This window comes from Protobothrops mucrosquamatus, unplaced genomic scaffold, assembly GCF_001527695.2.
Source record: "Protobothrops mucrosquamatus isolate PMUCROS unplaced genomic scaffold, P.Mucros_1.0 scaffold616, whole genome shotgun sequence".
Classification (NCBI taxonomy): domain Eukaryota; kingdom Metazoa; phylum Chordata; class Lepidosauria; order Squamata; family Viperidae; genus Protobothrops; species Protobothrops mucrosquamatus.
The window spans coordinates 161,073-181,895 of NW_015386912.1; the positions used below are offsets into that span (position 1 = coordinate 161,073).

General features: G+C 41.8%; 1 protein-coding gene across 1 annotated transcript; it reads left to right on the forward strand.

Annotated features, from left to right (window-relative positions):
* The first annotated feature begins 2,941 nt into the window (after positions 1-2,941).
* Positions 2,942-18,043, forward strand: SLC48A1 (solute carrier family 48 member 1). Its single transcript, XM_015817646.1, has 3 exons — positions 2,942-3,160; positions 15,181-15,348; positions 16,657-18,043. Exons 1-3 carry the CDS (start codon positions 3,022-3,024, stop codon positions 16,791-16,793), a joined length of 444 nt encoding a protein of 147 aa, XP_015673132.1. The 5' UTR covers positions 2,942-3,021; the 3' UTR covers positions 16,794-18,043.
* The last annotated feature ends 2,780 nt before the right edge of the window (positions 18,044-20,823 follow it).

A 20,823-nucleotide genomic window follows, 5' to 3' on the forward strand; every position in this document is an offset into this window, starting at 1 on the left:
ATTACTTTGTTCCATGTGTGTGTTACATCTGTAGCACATTATATTCAGCTTTTCTTTCATTACGTGCAGATCAGATTCCTTAGCCATCTCCCATTTCAAATCTTTTTAGGTTTTGTCTGATAGCTACATCTTCTGCCTAAGACCAAGCAATCGAAAATACTCTACGGTTTGTGTAGCCTATAGGAGAATTCATGTCCTAGCTATTTGTAAGTTTTCATTGTGTATATGTGTATATGTGTATATGTATATGTGCAGTTTTCATTGTGTATATGTGCAGATTTGTGCGCGTGTGTGCTCGAGAGTGTAGGGAGTGCATTAACACGTTCAAACTATGCAATTAATGCTGCCATGTATCATATTGTCTATGAACCACCTTCAGAGTAACCAGTCCAAGGCAGGTGATTCTCAGCATCACCATCTCAGACAGCCAAAACTGGGTCATGCATATAGAGTGCACATTAGTCAGAATATAATTTGAGTTAGAGCCTAATTCAGAAGATCAGACTGAATGAAAGCAACACATTTGTAAGCACATATTTAAATATATTTTAAATATTACATCATCATTCACAATAGAATGAAGAAAACATAGTGGTTGTACCTGATATAAGAGAGTACTTTTTGTTCCAGAAGAAACCCAATTTCCTTCCTAATAAATAGTTCAAGTGTCTTTCTCTTAATATCGTCAACATCATTGTCATCAGCCTGAATAAATCTATTGCGGGATGAGGGTCTCTTAACTGAAGTTTATAGAATGCAATCTACATTCTGGTCCTGTATAGGTTGGTAAATAGATGTTTTTTGGACTTCCAAATTAGGGCTGAGAGAAAGTGACTGGCCCAAAGTCATTCAGCCAGCTTCTGTGCTTAAAAGAGGCCTAGAACCTGGGTCTTGCCATTATACCATATTGGCTTTCTTTCTTTCTTTCTTTCTTTCTTAATATATAATTAATTTAGTGATGGAAGCTAAATCTCAGGTGGAATGAAAACAGAGATGGTTCTGCTCTTAAAATTAATCATCTTCCTTGCTGTCAGTAACAGGAGAAGAATCATTTCAGGATCATCAGCTTCTACCATATCTTTTAGCGGATGGGGAAGTGTTGCTAATAAAATTCTGTCAACTCTTTCTTTTGTATGTTGGACATTTCTGGAGGCACATAAAGTAAATTAGCAGTCACTAATTCACCCGGGTTTAGCCATTGTCATAAGCGCATTAGTGTCCTTGACCTAGTGGATTAGCAAGTAGACCAAATGTGTTAGACATAATTCATTGGCACCACCAACACAGTGCTAACACACAAGGAATTCTGGTAGAGTTGGCCAAAGGCATTTTGCTACTGGAGATCAAGAACAATGCAGCAAGCAGTGCAATCTGAGTCTATGCTTGTGAGCAATGCACTTTATTGGAGCTAGCATGTTTCATGCCAGCTTAATAAATTTTGTAAAAGTGTTTCTTTTTGTCCCAAGTTGGACTTTCTCATAAGAATTTCAGAGCTCATCCTATAGTAGCCAAATGTGGTATTCCAAAAGAAACAGAGCCAAACAGGGCCAAACAGGAAAAGAACACAGATATTTGCAGAAGTGCAGGAAACTAGGAACATAGAACTTTTCGATACCACAAAATATCCAGTTCAAAAGGTAAACAGGTTTGGAGATTCTAGATGACTTGCAGATTAGAACTTCTATTAGTTGGTAAGGAGACAGTGAGAAGTTTTGTTCAAGGTCTCATTCATGTTTTTTTCTCTTATTTTTTAGTAAAGTATCACATAAGAGTACTTAGTAATTGATAATACATCACATTTTAATATTAAGATTGTACAGTGTACAGTATTATCTTTGCTTGTAGATAGTCTTTCCAAAGTAGAATATTACCTAATATGTTTTGCAAGGATTTTTTTTTAAGATTTGCTATTAAAAGCAACATTCAGAATTTATCCCAGTCCATGAGTTATTCTAGAGACTAAAGAATAATTTGCCATAAGGCATGACTTAAATTTTATCATTTGTAGATCATTCATTCATCTAGAACAGTGGTTCTCAACTTGTGGGTCGGGACCCCATTTGGGGTCGATCGACCATTTCATGGGGGTCGCCAAGCAAGGCTGTCCGCCATTTTTTTTGTCCGCCATTTTTTCCCCCTTTTCCGGCGGGTGCCTTACCTCCCCTGGGCTGGGCCAGCTGGTGGTTGGCCTGCTCTGTCTCTGCCACTTGCCAGCTACGCCTCGGCCGGCACAGGGGGCGGAACCACGCATGCGCGGCGCTCCCGGGCAGGAAAAGTCCTCAACTTACGACCGGTTTAGTCCTCGACTTACGACCGGTTTAGTCCTCGACTTACGACCGGTTGGGGTCGCGGCATTAAAAAGGTTGAGAACCACTGATCTAGATATGCTGGAACACTATATAGACATTAATGGGAGAAATTGTGTATAAGGTTGTGTGTATGATATCACCTTAAGCCAGTGTGTCTCAACCTTGACGACTTTTAAGATGTGTAGACCTCAACTCTCAGAATTCCCCAGCCAGGTCTTAAAGTTGCCAAGATTGAAAAACACACTTGACCTTAAGCAATTAAATTGCAGCTCAAAGCATTGCATCGTAGTTAATGAAACCAAAGAAACAAAACACAAAAAAAACCCACGCATGTTCAACGCAATGGGTAATCTGAAACATTGTTTGCTTCTTAAAGTACCCTACATACAACACAGGGTTGTTGTGAAAACGAAGCAAGGGGGAGGAGGGGAAATTTCAGCCGCTCCCTCGAAAACGGGTGGGATTCAAGTGCGAAATAAATAATTGCCCAATCTCATGCATATTTATAACATGGGCCGTGTTCTCCTCTATGTAAAAAGGGTGCAAATTCAAGCCGGTCTGAGAGCGCTGAGTCCCCCTGCTCGCAAGGAGTCGCTGCGAAGCCGTCGCGCCTAGACAGGACGAGGCTCGGAGGCTGCCGGGTGTGGATCGCTGCCTTTTTATCTCTCCTGCCGGGGCGGCCGGCTGGCTAGCTGGCTGGTTCATCTCCGCAATGGCGGTGACTAGGAAGATCGCAATTCGCCTGGCGTATTCGGTGGTTGGGATGATCTCGGGGCTGTCGGCCTTCCTCGCCTGGAACCTGGCGCCGAGACTGCGGCAGCCTTACACCGCCTCCGCCGGCGGACTCTCGGGTGAGCCTCTGATCGGCAGCGAGAAACGCGCGTGCGGTCTGGTTGACTGGCCTCCGCGCTCTCCTTTTTTCCCCGTTTTTGGGTCTGTCCCCGGCTCCCTCCAAACTCGGGAGGGAAGTATAGCCGTGCTCTCCCGTACCCCATATCGTTTCAGCCTTGCCAACCCGCCTGTGTAGCCTGTCGCTGGGAAGAACAATCCCCTTGCATTTGTTTGGCAGGGAAAGGGCTGTTTAAAGGGGTTGCGGGGTTGTTTTACTCCCAAGTAAGTTGTATTGAGTTCGGTAAGGCTTTAAAGGCGAATAGGCTTATAGGCTTCATTTTTATTTTTCTCATTTCCCTTGCCCCCTAGTGGATTGCTCGGCATCTCGCTTTCTGTATATTGTCAGGTGCCCAAGGCAGCCCTGCAAAGGAAGACGCAGAAGTGATGGCACCTAATGATTGAACGGTCAATCATACAATCAAGGTTTCTAGTCCATAACGCTTAGTAAATAACCAGGGACTTGTCCAGGGCAGTCATCAGAAATCAAAAACTGACTCAAAGGCATAGTGGGAAGAAGAAAAAAAGAAAACAAAAAGCGATTCTCTAGGCAACTCATGTTATTTTGTTGTTATTTAATAGATGTATATCCCGTCTTTCAATCAGGATGTAATATGATGCCCCCTTGTTTAGTTTCCTCCACCACAATATTGTGAGATAGGTTGGGCTGAGAAAGAATGAGGGGCCCAAAGTCATCCTGTCAGCTGCTGAGGCTGAGTTTTCTGTATGAGAGATAGTAGCTTCGATTTACCATCTGTGTTAACAATTATTTTATTTTTTTTCTGCCTGTTGGTTTAGGCCTATTCCAAAATGAAAATATAGCCCTTTAAAAATAATGTGTCCGAAAAATCAGTTGTTTTGCTTTCAGCTTTTCATGCAGTTTGCTTTGGTGGTTGTGATTTGTACTGTATCCACAATTTTCTTCTCATAATTTTGTGTAGTCAGTGGTTAATGATACACCACTTAGGGCCATCACGCCACGCTGTTTTCATCTGGTGTTCTCATTTGTTACATTAGTATCCTGCCTTTTCAGGGAGTTCCAGATATCATCTGATCTTCTTAGTTCATCAGATGTTTACAACAGTCCTGTGACATAGGGTGGCCAGAGAAATAGCAATGGGCTCAAGGTCACTCGCAAATCGTATGGGTGACTGAGAATTTGAAGGGACCTTAAAACTTTCATCTCTGATCCTAACACTTTATTTATTCATTCAATTTGTATGGCCATCCTCCTCATCTAAGTAACTCTGGGCGGTTCACAACAGGTAAAAACAATCCAATAAAAACAAGGTAAAAAGCAATATGCAAACATGGAAACAACCCATAATCAATTAAAAAACAGAGTATCATAATCACAGCAGAATTTATCCTGCTCAACACAGCCATTGTAAGAGCTCACCATACCCAGACTTCTAGGCATGGTGGCATAGCCATATATTCAGGGCCTTCTCAAAGGCAGGAGGGCCAGGGCCAAATTAAGTTTTGGAGGGATGATGTTCCATAGGGTGGGTAACACAGCAGAAAAGGCTCTCTTCCTGGTACGCTTTTTTTATAGATGGGACCCATAATATGCGGATCCTGATAGGCCAGGTAGATGTAACTGGGGGATACCTCCTTGCAGTTCATGACACCAATGTTCTCCAATCTTTTAGGCTGGTTGGCACCTTTTGACAGCAAACAAAAGCTCACCTGCTTCATTTTTATTTTCTAAGACAGCTTTAGAGGTCCAGAGGTATTCCTAGAAATAAAGGTGATTCAAGAAATCAGCTTTGTAAGTTTTCAATTTCTCTTAAAGTCTCCCCTGAGCTGAGTTCAACTTCTGGTGATTCCAGAGACCCATCTGTGTAATTCTGTCTAAGTAGTTTGTCATTGACTTCTGGGATGCATTCTGGGGGACTTCCCATCCATGTCTGAACCTTGATCTTTCTTGATTCTCTCTCATTCACCAACTAACCAGGTCTCATCCTGCTTTGCTTTTCCTGGACAGCCAGAAAAGAGGTAAAAGGTGAGGCAGGGGGCCTGGTAGGCCCTAAAAGGGATGTCTGAGGTTCCAGTGGAAGCCCACTAGTAAACCTGGAGTCAGCATTTTAATGTGTCATCAATGTAGCACAGCACCTAGGAGCCAGACTTCTGTGAAGAAGATTGATTTACCAATTTAAGTGTGACTCTGCATTAATAATTATGTTACTAGTAGCCTGGACAGCTAAGGACTTTATTTACATTACTTCTTGCAGTGCATTTATTTATGGTACTTGCTTTATATACAGCAGGCCTTCTCTGTGTATAATCAGAAGATAAGTGTATGGTAGAAACCAAACGAATAGCTAAGACAAAACCACACAGTTAAAACATACAGCTTCTAAATGAGTGTCAGGTTGACAACTTCCTACAAGGGATTGGTGAATGAAAGAATTTTTGCCTGGTGCCCCAAAACCAGGGCTGTTGTCCTCATGAGCCTCTCTAAGGAGGCTGTGTCATAACTGGAATGTCTATACCACGGAAAGGGCCTTCATGTGCTTTTTGGATTCCTCCTAATTGTGGTCAAATGCAGTAGGCATTTCAACAATAAGCGTCATTGTGTAGGGAAAAGGCAATTGGCATTCTTAGCAAACTGCCTTTGTGTGCAACATTACAGCCACAAAGAAAATTAGATTTAGGAAACTTGAGGTGCCATGCAAAGTGATCTTTGACTCAGTCCTATCAACTTTAAGGACGCTGGGCATTGCAGCCTTCACCTGATGCACTCCAGGTAGTTTGGATTGCATTGCCACCAGTAAGATGGGAAACGCTGATCTTGATGTTGAAATTGAACTGGTTCTCCTTAGTGCACAACTGGCTGAGTATGGCCTTCCAAGCAATAAACTGTTGTGTGTGCTGACCACAGTTGTCTGATATAGTGCCTTGCCAAAGTGCATTGCTGTCATTTCAAAGCTTCCAGTGGGAGTATAGTAAATTTAAGCCAACAGACCTGTTGAGCTCTAAGCCATAACAAAACCAAAGCAGTGGGCATCCTGTTTTGTGAGTTGCATATATTTTCCACCCAGAAATAATAAGCAAGCTCTTCCCAGCTTATCCATTTTAAGTCTGCTTGTGTTAAGATGCAAATGTATCTGTATTTCTTCTGTCAGCATTAGGCTTATCAACAAGTGGCAATTTGCATCAAGGCAGGACCACGCACTGTGGACATTTGTTTACTTTCTTTTGTACTTGGATAGGAATTGTCTGTGAAGAATTGTAATGGCAGAAACCAAGAGACCACATATTCTAATGTCACCTTCACCACAAATCCAACTGGATGATCTTGGACCAGTTAACCCTCTCTCAACCCTAGGAAACAGGCAAGGGCAAACTACTTCTGAAAATCTTGCTGCAGGGACTTGTGCAGGCAGGAGTTAAGACTGATCCAAAGGGATGAGGGAGGAAAAAAAGAAAAGAATTGTCTAGGCAACTGTTAGCCCAATGACTAAGGTGCCCAAAGTCATTCTTGAGGAATTCTTAGACATGGTTTTGGTGGCACCAATGCCAAAGCTGATGGAGAATTGATTCAGACCAGAACTAATAATTAAGAATTTGACCTTGGATCATAGGTTCCAACATGACATCACCTGAGATTAATGGAAGGTCTAAACTACTTGAGGACCTTATCTGTAGGTCAGTTTTTTTGTCTTTAATTTGTCAAATGAGAACGACTGGGTTCCATAGAAGAAGAAAGCTAGACATTCACCAAAAGTGTAGAATGCTTCTCGGCCCTTGTCCCTAGCCCTGTTGGTACAGAGTCAATTGACAGGCCTCTTTAAGCAAATTGCACTGATAGAATTAACTCCCCCAGATCAGAAGGAAACCGGTCGCCCCTTTTCCAACTAACAAATTTTATTAGATTTTAATGAGGTACTGCTTACTTCATCGGAACATAGGGTGGCTACACTGATGTAGGATTTCACAAAAGCATAACCCCTTTTTATAAAATGTTAGTCTGAATAGAGACTACCAGTTTCTTTTTTTTTTTCTTTTTTCTTTTTGCAACCATAGACTAATACATCTCTCCTCCTACAATCACCCCCCCAATCGTGGCTTGGGCCAGCAGCCCCCAACCTTTTGGGCATCAGGGACCAATTCCATGGAGAGAGGTTTTGCCGTGGACCGGATATAGGGCATGGTTTCACATGCTGCCTGCATCCCGCTTGTTTGCGTGGCCTGGCATGCTGTGGACCTGTGCCGGTCCCCGGATTGGGGATTGGGGACCCCTGGCTTAGGTGTTTTGAAGCAACACACTTGCAATGTAAATACATATGGCACTGCTTTATGTTGAATCGGACTACTGATATGACTTTTCTCATATTTTATTTATTGAATTTGTATCCAGCAAAAAATGCTGAAAAAATAGTTACGTGACTGTGGTGTGTTGCAAACAGCTGTAAGTGCAAGCCAGTTGCCAAGCATCCAAAATGCGATAGTGTGACTGGGGGTATGTCTGTGGCCAGTTGAACTCCAGAATTAGGGTGTAAATAGCTCTACAGAGATGTATCATAACTTCAAATGATCACTAGGGGAGGACTGCTTGCACTCTGGAGGCATCATGTAAACATTTGGTAATAGCGCTGTTTACTCAATAATGTTGTAACATTGTAAGGTCCTGCCTCAGCTATCTCCTCAGGAAAGCATGAGTCCTGAAACAAGCATTATTTCAAAAGGATCTTTTACTGAGAGAAAAAGATTGCAGAGAAGTTCCCGCGTGACTACCAGTTTCTTTTTTTTTAAAAGTTTTTTTTCAAGCCCGAGAAAAGCTTGAAGAAATAATGGAGAAGAGAGAATGGCAGGTGTATTACATCCTTTAAGGACATTGCTAAGATTTTGTCTATATGAAAGTGCAAGCTCAGGGAGATTCCTAGTGAGTTAATTGAATTAAATATGTCTGGTTTACTAAAACTATGCTTCCAAGACAGGTGGAACACAAGGATTCCCAAAAGGTGATTTGTTGAGGCTTTATACTGAGGCGAGAGAGATTCAGGATTGGATCCGTAAAAGGATGATTTGTGTTGGGCTTTCCAATTTGATAGTAGTTACATCTGCATGTATCCTGAGTTGCTATAGGGAATTCTTTAAAAGTTTTATCCTAGCTAAACTTGGGGAGACGGAGAATAATTGATTATTTTTTCTTTATTTTTTGAGGTTATTAGTCCTTAGGATCCAATAACACATTACCTGAAACCAAGATCTTTGCAAACGTTTAGCAAAAATCTTTGCCATCTTAAGTGTCCAAGACTCTTTAAACAAAATTGTATTAATTTAAACCTGGCATGTTTCTATATGCAAAATATATTTTCTTCCATTGAGCTCTAATTATCTTTTTTGTTTATGTGTGGCATGTCTAATTTTTTCTATCCCATTGCATATATTTAAGCCAGTTGATATCTAAGTGCCAAGAATTTCATTTTGCATTGTTGTAGCAGGAATAAACACACACACACACACACACAGAGAGAGAGAGAGAGAGAGAGAGAGAGAGAGAGAGAGAGAGAGAGAGAGAGAGAGTTCAGAATGAGGGTCAAGATATTTGCTCCAAACAAGAGTCCAGTTTTTCTTATTTTTAAGAAAAATATTATTTTTCTGGGATTCCGCTAAATGAATTTTTTAGAAGCTGTGGAATTGAGTGCATGTTGTTTCCTGGGTATGCTGCTCTTTTGAGCAAGTCACCTTGAGTGATTTTTCATCAGTCAGATGTTGCCTCACATCTGGAATGCAGCCTAGGACTTTAGCAAGAGGGTTGTGTTGGGCCAAAAGAATGACTGCATTCAGGGCTGGGGAAGACAACAACAAGCTGCAAATGGTATCTCCCTTAAATCTTCTGCTGGACAATTGCTGATGTCACTCCTCCCACACTCTTGGGAAGGGGAGGGGAAACAGATCAACCCAATTGTTTTTCTGAAGCAGCCTGGCTGAACAAGCCAAGAATTTGCTTGTGCTGGATCTGTACCAAAGAGGTCATGCTTGAATATGTGGTCTTCTCACAAGAGCTTTTATGCTTAGGGGAGGTGATTCTTCAGAGCCATGGATCTACTGCCACTCAGACAGAAGGAATCCCAGGCCCAGATCATAATTGTCCTCTGTCTGTGTCAAGGGTCCTTTACAGGGGTGGCATTTGGCACTCGCCAGCCACATACTTTCCAGATATGCCATTTGTCTGGAAATTTGGGATGTTGTAGTGTGGAATTGTGCTTAAGGTATTGGACCAGCAGTAGGGGAACTCAGGTTTCAATCCTCTCTCAGTCATTGAGATTCATTTTGTGACTTTGGGCCACTCTGTCTCAGCCCAGTGTACATTTTAGTGTTGTAGGGAAAAATTGGGGGAATGCTACTTTGAGCTCCTACAAAGTTAGTATTCATAACTTTGTTTTCCTACTCTGGTCTTCCTGGAAGGGGTAACACCTGGGGGGGGGGGATCCCTTTCCAGAGGGCAGGTTTTGATACAGAAAAGACATGCTTCTGGGATCCCAAGAGGAGTGTGCCAATCTTGCAGGAGCAAATCTTCCGGGCAGGTATCATGGGTGACAGACAATCTCTCCAGTAACCAGGCTCGCAGTCTCTCATACTTTATCCTCTGTAGTTAATCACTGTGCTGCCTTCCTTTTTTTCTTAGAAGTGTTGAAAACGGAGATCCACAGATAGTCCTCAACTTACTATGTTTTGTTCCGTGAGCACTCCAAGTTGCAACGGCACTGAAGAGTCTGACTTAACAACGAGTCCTTGCACTTGTGCATCGCAGAATCCTGATAGTTACATGATGGAAATTTGGAGCCTTGGCAACCGGAATGTATTTACAATGGCTGCAGTGTTCCGGGATCATGTGATCGCCATTTGTAACTTTCCCAGCCAGTTTCTGACAAGCAAAGTCATGGGTGGAAGCCAGACTCACTTAACAACTGCAGGGATTCGCTTAACAATCGTGACGAAAAGGTTGTAAAAATTGGTTGCAATTCACTTATCGACTGCCTTGATTAGCAACAAAAATTCTGGTCCAAATGTGGATTAAGCTGAGGACTATCTGTATTCATATTACTTAGTTTTGATGAGCACCTGGTTGAAACAAAAGAGATAATCTTTATGAATAGCTAACCCGTGAGATATCACTTTTGCTGCAAGTCAAAATATTTGCTGTTATACAGGTAGTTCTCAACTTACGACCACAACTGAATCCCAAATTTCCATTGCTAAGCAAGACAGTTGTCAAATGAGTTTTGCCCTATTTTACAGCCTTTTTTTGCCACAGATGTAAGTGAATACAGTAGCACAGCTGTTAAATAATCTGGCTTCCCCATTGATTTTGCTGGTCAGGTGATCACTGACCCTGGGACACTGCAACTGTTAGAAATATAAACCAATTGCCAAGTGTCCAAATTTTGATCATGGGATCCTGCAGAACTCTTAAGTGCGAAAAATGGTCATAAGTCAATTTTTCCAGTATCCTTATAACTTCAATCACCAAGTGATTGGTTGTAAGTTGAAGTCTATCTGCATTTTAGGTTTTTTTTTCATTTCTAGAACTGATAAATAACAAATTATAAGTGTATGAATAAAATGTGTTATTAGCCAAACTAAGTCTCATTATAGCTTCTAATTAACTGCTTTCATCTAACTATTCCTAGAGGATGCATACATATTTAATTGATAGCTCTTCATACTAAAAATTAGCCTGATTGCAACTTGATGTGCCTCTAGAGATCTTTCTTTTTTTCCTTTCCTTCCCTTTTTTCTTTTCTTTTCTAACTAAGCAGCCCAAAGGAGCTATGTGCTAATAGATTATCAAACTTTTAATACTAATTAGTAATTCAATAAAGTATTTTCCCAGTAATGCTTTATTTTTTTAATATAAAGTTTAAACCATTTTACTATATATACTGTGTGTGTAGGCGTGTGTGTGTGAATGACTGTTTTGCAATCCAATATTTTAGTATCATTAATTTTTGCTATTGGAATGAAAACTTTGTAGATAAATATACTATAAAATATATCTGGAGATAGATATATCGTAGATTGCATGGTCTACCTTTTTTAAAAAAAAATCAAGGTCTTTAGCTTACTTGAGCAGTAACTTTTGAATGCAGGGGCTGAAGAAGCAAATGTGGAAATTGTTACTAAGGTTTTGAGAAGTTCTGGATTTGTTGAACATTTTTGCCAACTCATTCCTTTCCAAAGAAGTATTTTGCTGAGTCACAAGGGTGCAATGTCTCAGGAGTCCCTCATCACAAGCTTCCTTAAAAACTGACTCAGTTTTTGAACATGTGAGGGGAAAAAACGGAGTCTGAGGCCTTCTTGCTCCGAAAAACAGGGAAGGAATGAAAATGTGACTAGGCATATTTAATTGCTTATGTCAACCAGAAGCTTGTTTGTTTTTATGTCAACTTCTAAAAAAGAAGAAGTTTCCTCCTTGGCTGAGCTTTGAAAAACACTTTGTGGTTTACTGGTTCCTCCTAAAGAAACTCACAGAAGCCCGTTACATTATATGTTGGTTTTTTAGTGCATATTCATCTTAAGAGTTTTCTAGACTAGTTCCCCTGCTTTCTAGAACATACTTTTTCTCCCATACTAATAAAAAAGCCCTGCAAGCTGTGTTAACAATAAATTGTTTTTTTTTAAAAAAGACAACTGTTTCCCACTTAAAATAGTAGTTAAATTTAAAACCCCTCCATATTTTTTCTATAATTCAGGGGTTGAATTATAGGCCAAGTCCAGGGGAAAAAAAGATATCTTTAGGATTTTTTTGTAGCAATTATGTTAATTGTTCACTCTGGCTTATGTTTCATATACTGTTTCCTGGCCACTTTCATTAATTACTGAACACTAATTTGATTTAAAGATTTTGAAGTCTTCAAATGAGATGCGGTACTTTAATATGTTGTACAGGTAGTCCTCAATTTACGATCACAGTTGAGCCCAAAACTTCTGTTGTTAGGTGAGGCAGTTGTTCAGTGATTTTTGCTCTATTTTACGACCTTTCTTGCCAAAGTTGTTAAATGAATCGCTGCAGTTAACTTAGAAACACGGTTGTTAGGGTGAATTCCAGCTTCACCATTGACTTTGCTTGTCAGAAGGTGGCAAAAGGAGATCCCATGACCCTGGGACACTGCAACTGTCATAAATATGAACCAGTTGCCAAGCATCCAAATTTTGATCATGTGAACATGGATATGCTGCAATGGTCATAAGTATGAAAAACGGTCATGGGTCACTTTTTTCAATGATATAACTTCGAACTAAATGCACTGTTGTAAGTTGAGGACTACCTGTACTAATCTAATATTACTTTCTCTTTTTTGTTCAGTTTTATATGACTTGCCAACCTTTTTTTCCTGTTTTTCTTCATGGGGTTTTCCCCCCAGTTCTTTTTCTCTTGATTGTGTGTTTTAAATATACACTAAAAATTAAAAGAAGATGGCCCCTAATCCATTTGCTAACAGTTGCTAATAATGGAGCTGTGGGTTGTGTTGCAGAACTTCCAGGGTGCAGCCTATCAGTTCTTGCAGGTTCTCCCTCTGCTCATCTGCAGATCTGGAGTGAAATGTTTACGTATGCTCACGATAGATAGATAGATATATGTATATAAACACTCGCTTAAAGGTTTGCAAATAGACTTCAATATCTTCATCAATAATTTAGATGAACGGATAGAAGGGGCACTCATCAACACTCCAGAAGAAATGCTCAAGATACAGAAGAATCTCAACTCTGGGCCCTATCTAACAAAATGAAATCCAATGGTGAAAAAAATAAGGTTCTACATTTAGGCAAGAAAAAACAAATGCACAGGTAGAGAATAGGTGGTAGCTGGCTCAATAGGACTAACTGCGAGAGGGATCTTGGAATTCTAGTGGACAGTCACTTAAATGAGTCAGCAGTGGGGGGGCAGCTACCAAAAAAGCCAACAAAGTCCTAGGCTGCAATAACACAGGGATAGAATCAAGATCACGTGAAGTGTTAATACCACTTTTTAATGCCTTGGTAAGACCACACTTGGAATACTGCATCCAGTTTTGGTCACCACAATGTAAAAAAGATGTTAAGATTTTAGAAAGAATACAGAGAAGAACAATAAAGATGATCAGGGGACTGGAGGCTAAAACATATAAGGAACAGTTGCTGGAATTGGATATGTCTAGTTTAATGAAGAGAAGGATGAGGGGGGATATGATAGCAGTGTTCCAATATCTCAGGGGCTGCCACAAAGAAGAGGGAGTCAAGCTATTCTCCAAAGCACCTGAAGGCAAGACAAGAAGCAATGGATGGAAACTAACCAAAGAGAGAAGCAACCTAGAACTAAGGAGAAACCTTCTGACAGTTAGAACAATTAACCAGTGGAACAACCTGCCTCCAGAAGTTGTGAATGCTCCAACACTGGAGATTTTTAAGAGATTGGACAGCCATTTGTCTGAAATGGTATAGGGTTTCTTGCTTGAGCAGGGGGTTGGACTAGAAGACCTCCAAGGTCCCTTCCATCTCTGTTATGTTGAGGCTTTCTAAACCAGGGGTGTCAAACTCAATTTCATTGAGGGCCGCATCAGCATTGCGATTGTCCTCGGGGGCGGGTGGGTGTGGCCAGGGTGGGTGTGGCCTACTGGGTGGGTGTGGATGGAGTGGGTGTGGCCTACTGGGTGGGCATGGCCAGCTCTACATCGTTTGCGTCAAGGGTGCCTGTGGGGGCCTGGGCAGGAGTGGGACAGATATGAGGGTCTCTGGCAGAAGGGGGTGGGACCAGGGCAAGTGCCAAGGCATGGTCCACTGAAGGAGCCTCACTGTTCCTCTCAGGCCATGCGAGGGGGGGTTGGATGGTGGTGCGGGCTTCTCGGAGCCCTGGGCAGCAGAGGTCAAACGCCCAGCCTGGTCCTCGAGCACCCGCGGCACCAAGCCCAGCCTCACTTCCCCAAGGGGGCGCCCAGCTGCACATACCTCCTCAAGGCTGCTGCTGCTGTGCTTGTTCTCCTTAGCCAGGTTGCTCATGATAGGTACAAGGGCAAAGTCAGAGGGAGGCCCATTCCCTCTCCATGGGAGGAAATCCGGCTTTGTATCCAAAGCTTCCTTAGCAATAGGATGGGAGACCCCCAGGCTAGGCCAGGAGGAGGGGGCAAGGGGATGGTGAAAGGGCAGCAGGGCAGGACTAAGGTAGGACTTCCCTCAGACCCTCCCTCTCCTTCTTTCCTTCCTTCCTTCCTAAGTACAGAGTGGTGGGAAAATATTTGAGATGAGGGAGGAAGAAAAACAGGCAAGAAACGCAGCTGGGGAGGTGTCACCCTTCGTGAGGAATGAAGAAATGCACCATCGCCTGGAAGTGGCCAGCGCGATGGTGCATTTCTTCATTCCTCACAAAGGTGACATCTCCCCACCATGCACCCAGGGGACGGGGGCGACGTGGCAGGGGCTGGTTCCTCGCTGTTTCCAGACAGCCTTATGGAGCTAAGACTGAATGTGTTTCAGCATAGATGGCCACCATAAAATTGTACATTGGTCCCGGGTGGCCTGGGCCAGGGCCAAGGCAGAGGGGGCCGTTCCCTCACTGTTTCCAGGATGGCTTCGCGGGCTGCATCCGGCCCCCGGGCCTTGTGTTTAACATGTCTGTTCTAAACCTTAGTAAGGAGAACACTTTTCTTAATTTGATGGGAACTGATCCTACAAGAGGGAAGCTCCAGGAATTCTTCCACTGCCATTTGTGGGGCAGGGACTTTCACTTTCTCCCAACACATCTTAGGTGGGCAGGTTTTCTATGAAGTAGGCAATTTTGAAGATTCTCAGCCTGTAACCCGTGTGTGGAATTGTATTAAACTATTCTGAATTGAAATCAAACACAGTGTTTCTCTGGTCCCTTTTTTGGGGTGCCTCTTAAGGGTCACCCTGACCTAAAGGAAATTGCAGAAACTTGCTGGTTAAAACTGCTGATCAACTTTGGAGTTTACATGCTCACTTTTTATTGATTCTCCTTTTTTGTTTCATTCAGGTGTCTTGGCACTCTGGGCCCTAATCACACATGTGATGTATATGCAGGACTATTGGAGAACCTGGTTGAAAGGTCTGAGGTTCTTCATGTGTGTTGGCATTTTCTTTGGCATACTCTCCGTGGTGGGATTGTGCACATTCCTGGCCCTGGCCATCATAAAGAAACAATGTAAGTCCATAATTTGGTTCTCTTTTGAAGTCTAACACTAGCAGATCTGTGCAGCCGGGGGGAAAAAAGAAAGAGGGCGAGCCAAGTTTGTGACAGCCATGAAATCTGCTCCTCTTGCCCCCTCCTCCTCATTTAGAGAACCCATCAGACAGTTTCACCACATTCTCTGCAAAGAGTGGGACCCTCTGGACAATATTGGACTCCACTAATCCCAGTTGATATGGTCAGTTTTCAAAGATTATCAGAATTGTGACCCAGCAGCATCTGACTCTCCACTCCTGAGTTAGAAACCTGCACCTCAGCATGGGAGGATCCTTTGCTAAAATAGGTGAAGGTGCAAAGATTTATATATGAGCTGGAATATATAATCCTACAAGCTTTGAATTGTTTGCTCAAGCCATTGTGTGCTTGTAGATCCACTTTCTCAAGTTCAAGGTTGGATGCACCGGTGCTGCCTTAATTCTGCTTGGTTGTACATAATACTTGAATATGACTCCCTCAAAAGGGAAATCCAGGGGTGGGCTTTGACCGGTAGATACTCAACATGGCTTGGAAATTGGCTTTCCTTATACTGTCGTATCGTTCGCTCTCGGATTAGCTGGTGACATCACTGTTGCCCAGAGGATGTCCTTTCATGTCCCTGTTAAGTTGCCCACCAAAATGGTACCTATTTATCTACTCACGGTCATTTGCTTTCAAATTGCTGGGTCGACAGGAGCTGAAGTGAGTGATGAGAGCTCACTCCATCACACGACAGCAGTCTTGCATCCTAGCCACATGAACCACCACTCTCCTTATTGTCTTATAAACTCTTTAAGATTTGCCAAAAACAACATTGTAAGTTTATTTGATCACTCTAAGCCATCCTTCTCGAATCTGGGGGCTTTCCCATGTGTTTCTTCACAGCAGGCTAGGTAAAAATTCTAGGAGTTATTCTTGAAGCATCAAGCTAGCAACTGGCAAAGACATACAGTAAACTTGCCATAGGAACAGCAGTTTCCAGGTGTTGCTCAATTCCTTGTCTCTGACTGTTGGGCATCTTGCCTGAGATTGCTGGAGTTATAATTTAATGACAGCGTCTAGGACAAGTGAAGGCTCTCTGGGACTCTAGATGTTGTTGAGTGATATTTGTTGAGTGATGGTTCTCATAATCCTCAGTCACTTTGACTATTGTTCAACAACAGTGGAAGATTGAGCATTCTGGTGGATATTGGAAGTAATGAACCTGGTTAACAAAGTAATCAACACTGGAGCTGTATACTGCTTCTTCCACTTAATAAGATGCTGCAATTTGCTTGTTCTTCCCAGCCTTTACAGATCCACACAGCTACTATCTATCCTGCATCTGGAGCATCCTTTCCCTCAAGTGGGCTTTTCTCCTTGGCTTATACTCTCATCGGTACAAGAAGGAGTTTGCCGACATCAGCATTCTGAGTGACTTCTGAGACCCTGAATGTCCATTCCATCAAAGAAAGACCTTGGAGGGTCAAGGAAGGCTATTGTTCATCTGAGTGACAGTTGGAGGCAAGGGGTTGGCCAAGACAGCTGAAAGAAACAGACAGCAGGTGCCTGACCTGCTTCTCCATTTTGTTTGCTGGTCCCATTAGGAACGCTTCCTAATTGCTTTTGTCCAGTCATTCGCCCTTTTGACTAGTTCTATTTGTCCGTGTGTGCTCGTCATTCACAAAGACTTCGTTGTTTGAATGGATGATTCAAGATGTCTAGCAGGACCTGCCTGAGTTTTTGTCCCAAGTCTCTAATGCCTATGACCTATGGCATTTTTCATAGTTTTTTTTCTTCTCTTTAATGAGAAGCCAACTCCCCCTTTTGGGACAGGAGCAGGGGCAAAGTCTATGGTCCAGTCCTATAAAGCAAGGATTGATTTGTACTCCTTTCATACAGATGTATTTTTATAGCTCAAGGTATGAATCCATTTTAAAACAACTTTTTTTAAAAGCAAGCTTTCCTCCCTTTCCTGGTGCTTTGGTGAGGAGGCTTACAATTGTGCTGCTGGTGTTGGTCATCACAGTTTAGGGACAAAAAATGTATGTTGTGAACAAAACTGTACTCTGCACCTTTTTTTCCTTCTTACCAGTCTTAAATAGTTAAAATGGATGTTTCTTTAATTTGAGTTAGGCAAAGCTAAATACTGTTGCAAAGGCATCTGCAGTTTGGAAGAGTGACCACGTGGGTTAAGAAGGAAAACAACATTCCTATCCAAACAGTTTCCCTTCCCTCATAGCTATCTGGTCAACATAGGGAGGGACCTGGAGACTTCCAGATGTTGTTAATTACAGCTGCCAATAGCCTCAGCCAGTGGTGATAATTACCACAACCTGGGCTTCAGAAATATCTGAAGGGCCCGAGTTCCTTATCCATAACGCCATTATCTACACAGCACTTCGCTTTTTTGTGGGTGTGTCTAAAACTGATATTTTATAAAGTGAGCAACTGAAATATTTTGGGGAAGCCAGTTCATACTTTGGAGCCAACTGTGTTGTCTGTTTCTTGCAGACTGGGACAAAAATCGATAATTGCCACACTTATCTTATTCTCTGATTTTTCTTCTGGTTGAATAGGAATTCAGTGGTGAATGAGTTACGCATGGACTGTTGGCCAATGAATTTGGGGTGGTCATCCCTTCAGTGGATTCACTTTTTGCAACATTCCCGGCATAAACTAATTTACAAAAAGAAAAAAAATGCATTTTGTTTTATCAGAACACTTAGCTGAATTAGATTAAACTTGTATGAGATAGAGTTGAAGAAGTGGGATGGGTGCCACATATGAGAAGAAATGGTGACTTGGGAATTTCTCACCTGGACACAACACATTCTTGCCATTGTAATCTCACTTAAAATGTTTCAGTTGTTATACAGTGGATGTGTTTGAATGGGGGGATGTGTTGCACTGTTCCTCCTTCACCTATTTCTCCCCTTTTTGCTTATGCTGACCTGACAACGGGGTGTGCAATCCTCCTTGAAGTTTCTGTCTTTCTGTCCTACTCTAAGAGCCCTTAGCATTTCCTTGGGGCCAACACTTGTCCTCCATCCAAAGGATAGATTATTGAGATTTGGAGTAACCTTAATTTGAACGCAGAATTATAGAGGATGACCTGTCTTTTAAACTTCTGTATCGTTACAGAAGACCAGTATTTCTCAATCTTGGCAGCTTGAAGATGTGAGGACTTCAACTCCTAGAATTCCCCAGCGGGCATGTTGACTGGGGAATTCTGGGAGTTGAAGTTCACAGATCTTGAAGCTCCCAAGGTTGAGAAACACCTGCATAGACTTTTGCGTAGAATGATCTCTAATCAGGCAGTTGTGACCAACCCAATTGATCCTAATATTTCAGGAAACACTGGAGTGCGAATCAAGTTGCTCATAGTTCCCTTTGGATTTATGGGCTAGAAGGCAGATGTAGAGATGCTTCAAGTTTATATCGACAAACCCCTCATGCTTCAGATGCCATCCTATTTGTCGAATATGCCACATGGTACTTTCATCCGGTTTGGTGATCTGCACTTTAGGGATCAGTTCTTTTGAAAAAACAGACTTCCAACGGCACAAAAGGGATTTGATACATGCAGGGACACCAAATCTTCACAGGCAATTTAAGACCATTAGAACAGATCTAGTTGACCCGAAATGTCCCCCCATAGAATGAAGATACTAATAGAGTAAAATATCACTTACTAAGGAGGTTGTGGTGAAGAAAAAAAGGTAGCCAGCCTGATGCCAGGCAGTGGAGAAGGTGGGCCTTTGTATCCATGCTGTGCTTTTATGTAATAACGTTGCAGAAGACCCAATGGTGATGCATACCTTCATCCACTTTTTTTTTTTTAATCTCGCTGTTTCATGTCTGCTGAAATTCAAACAGCAGATTAGGTTTTGTGTTTTGCTTTCTCCATGTGCAATAGGTATGTGACAGGAAAATGGTTCACCCAGGTGAAGGATGTTCGCATGCCATTTTTCTTATTAATAAAATAAATCTAAAAAAAAAACTTTTAAAAGTCTCTTTCTATTTGCAGAGGAAAGTCAAGAGCAGGAACTACGTAGGTGAATCTCTTAAGTACAAAGCAGATGCTGATAGTATCCAGATATGATGAGGAGAGGTTGAATATACTGGTATAGGAAGTCCTCAACCTACAATCACAATTGGGGCTAGAATTTCTGTCGCTAAGACAATTGTTAAGTGAGTCACACCCAATTTTATAACCTTTTCTGCTGCAGTTGTTAAACAAATCACGCAGCCATTAAGACAACCCGACTTTCCCCATTGACTTTACTTGTCAAAAACTGGCTGGGAAGATCACAGATGACAATCAAATGACCCCAGAATGCTGCAACCATCATAAATACATGCCAAATGCTCAAATTTTGTTCATATGATCTTGCGGATGCTGCAAGACTTGTGAAGGGACCAGTTGCCTCTTTTATCAGCACTGTTGGAACTTTGAATGGTCACTAAACAAATGGCTGTAAATCAAGGACTACCTGTACAAATGTATGCCATCATTGGAAAATGATAATGTCGGAACCTTTGGACATCATTTTTAAAAGAAACAAATTTCTCTTTTATTTAATTTATATATTTCATTACAAAGGAACACTTGCTTTTGTTTTTAAAGGCTATCACAACAGCTTTGCACTCTTGCAGCAATTTTAAAGGATAGATGTTTCTGGATATTACATTTTGGCAGGCATGTGCTTTGCTATTTTCCATGGAATAGCCAGTGAATCTTGAAATAAACATTGTGATACTTTTTTTTCCTGCATGAAATATGAAGAGGATCCAAGAATGCGCACAAAGCTAGCAGGTTTTGTTCTGTCTGCTGGTAAAGAAGTTGTATTACTGATTCCAGTAACAAAGGAGGAGGGGGTAACAGCGACTCTAAAAATCATTGAGATGACAGCAGATAGCCGTGGGCAGGTGAGGGAAACGACCGAAAAAGAGGGGGAGGAAGGAACAACGAATCTGGATGATGGGATGCATACGAAGAAAGCGATGGGCAAAAGGAAAGGGGGGGAACAGCAGCCCTAGAAATTGGTGGTGCAATGAAGGACAGCGGGGGGGTGCATAAGGGAGGGGATTGGAGAAAAGAAAGTGGATAAGGGAATTGCGGCTTTAAAAACCATCAAGGGAACAGCGAGTACGTGCCTTTCAAGAATGAAACAATTAGAGACATCAGATGGACCGATGACTAGGTCCAAGAGCCGTGCACAAAACCGGCCGGTGTTATAAAAGGAAACTCCCATTGACTTGTTTCTATGCTCTGATGATGTCGGCAGTGCTGGCCGATGAAAGCTCAGCATTTTATTAAACAAATCCTAGTTTGATATCCTGGTGTTCGTATTTATTTGTTTTTACTACATGGCATTACCCAGGATTCGAATTTTTAACGTAAATATATATATATATATATATATATATATATATATATATATATATATATATATATATATATATATATAT

Coding starts and splice junctions, on each gene's coding strand:
- SLC48A1 (XM_015817646.1), top strand. CDS start 3,022: ATGGCGGTGACTAGGAAGATCGCAATTCGCCTGGCGTATTCGGTGGTT. Junction 3,161..15,180: donor CTCCGCCGGCGGACTCTCGG/GTGAGCCTCTGA, acceptor TGTTTCATTCAG/GTGTCTTGGCACTCTGGGCC. Junction 15,349..16,656: donor GGCCATCATAAAGAAACAAT/GTAAGTCCATAA, acceptor TGTTCTTCCCAG/CCTTTACAGATCCACACAGC.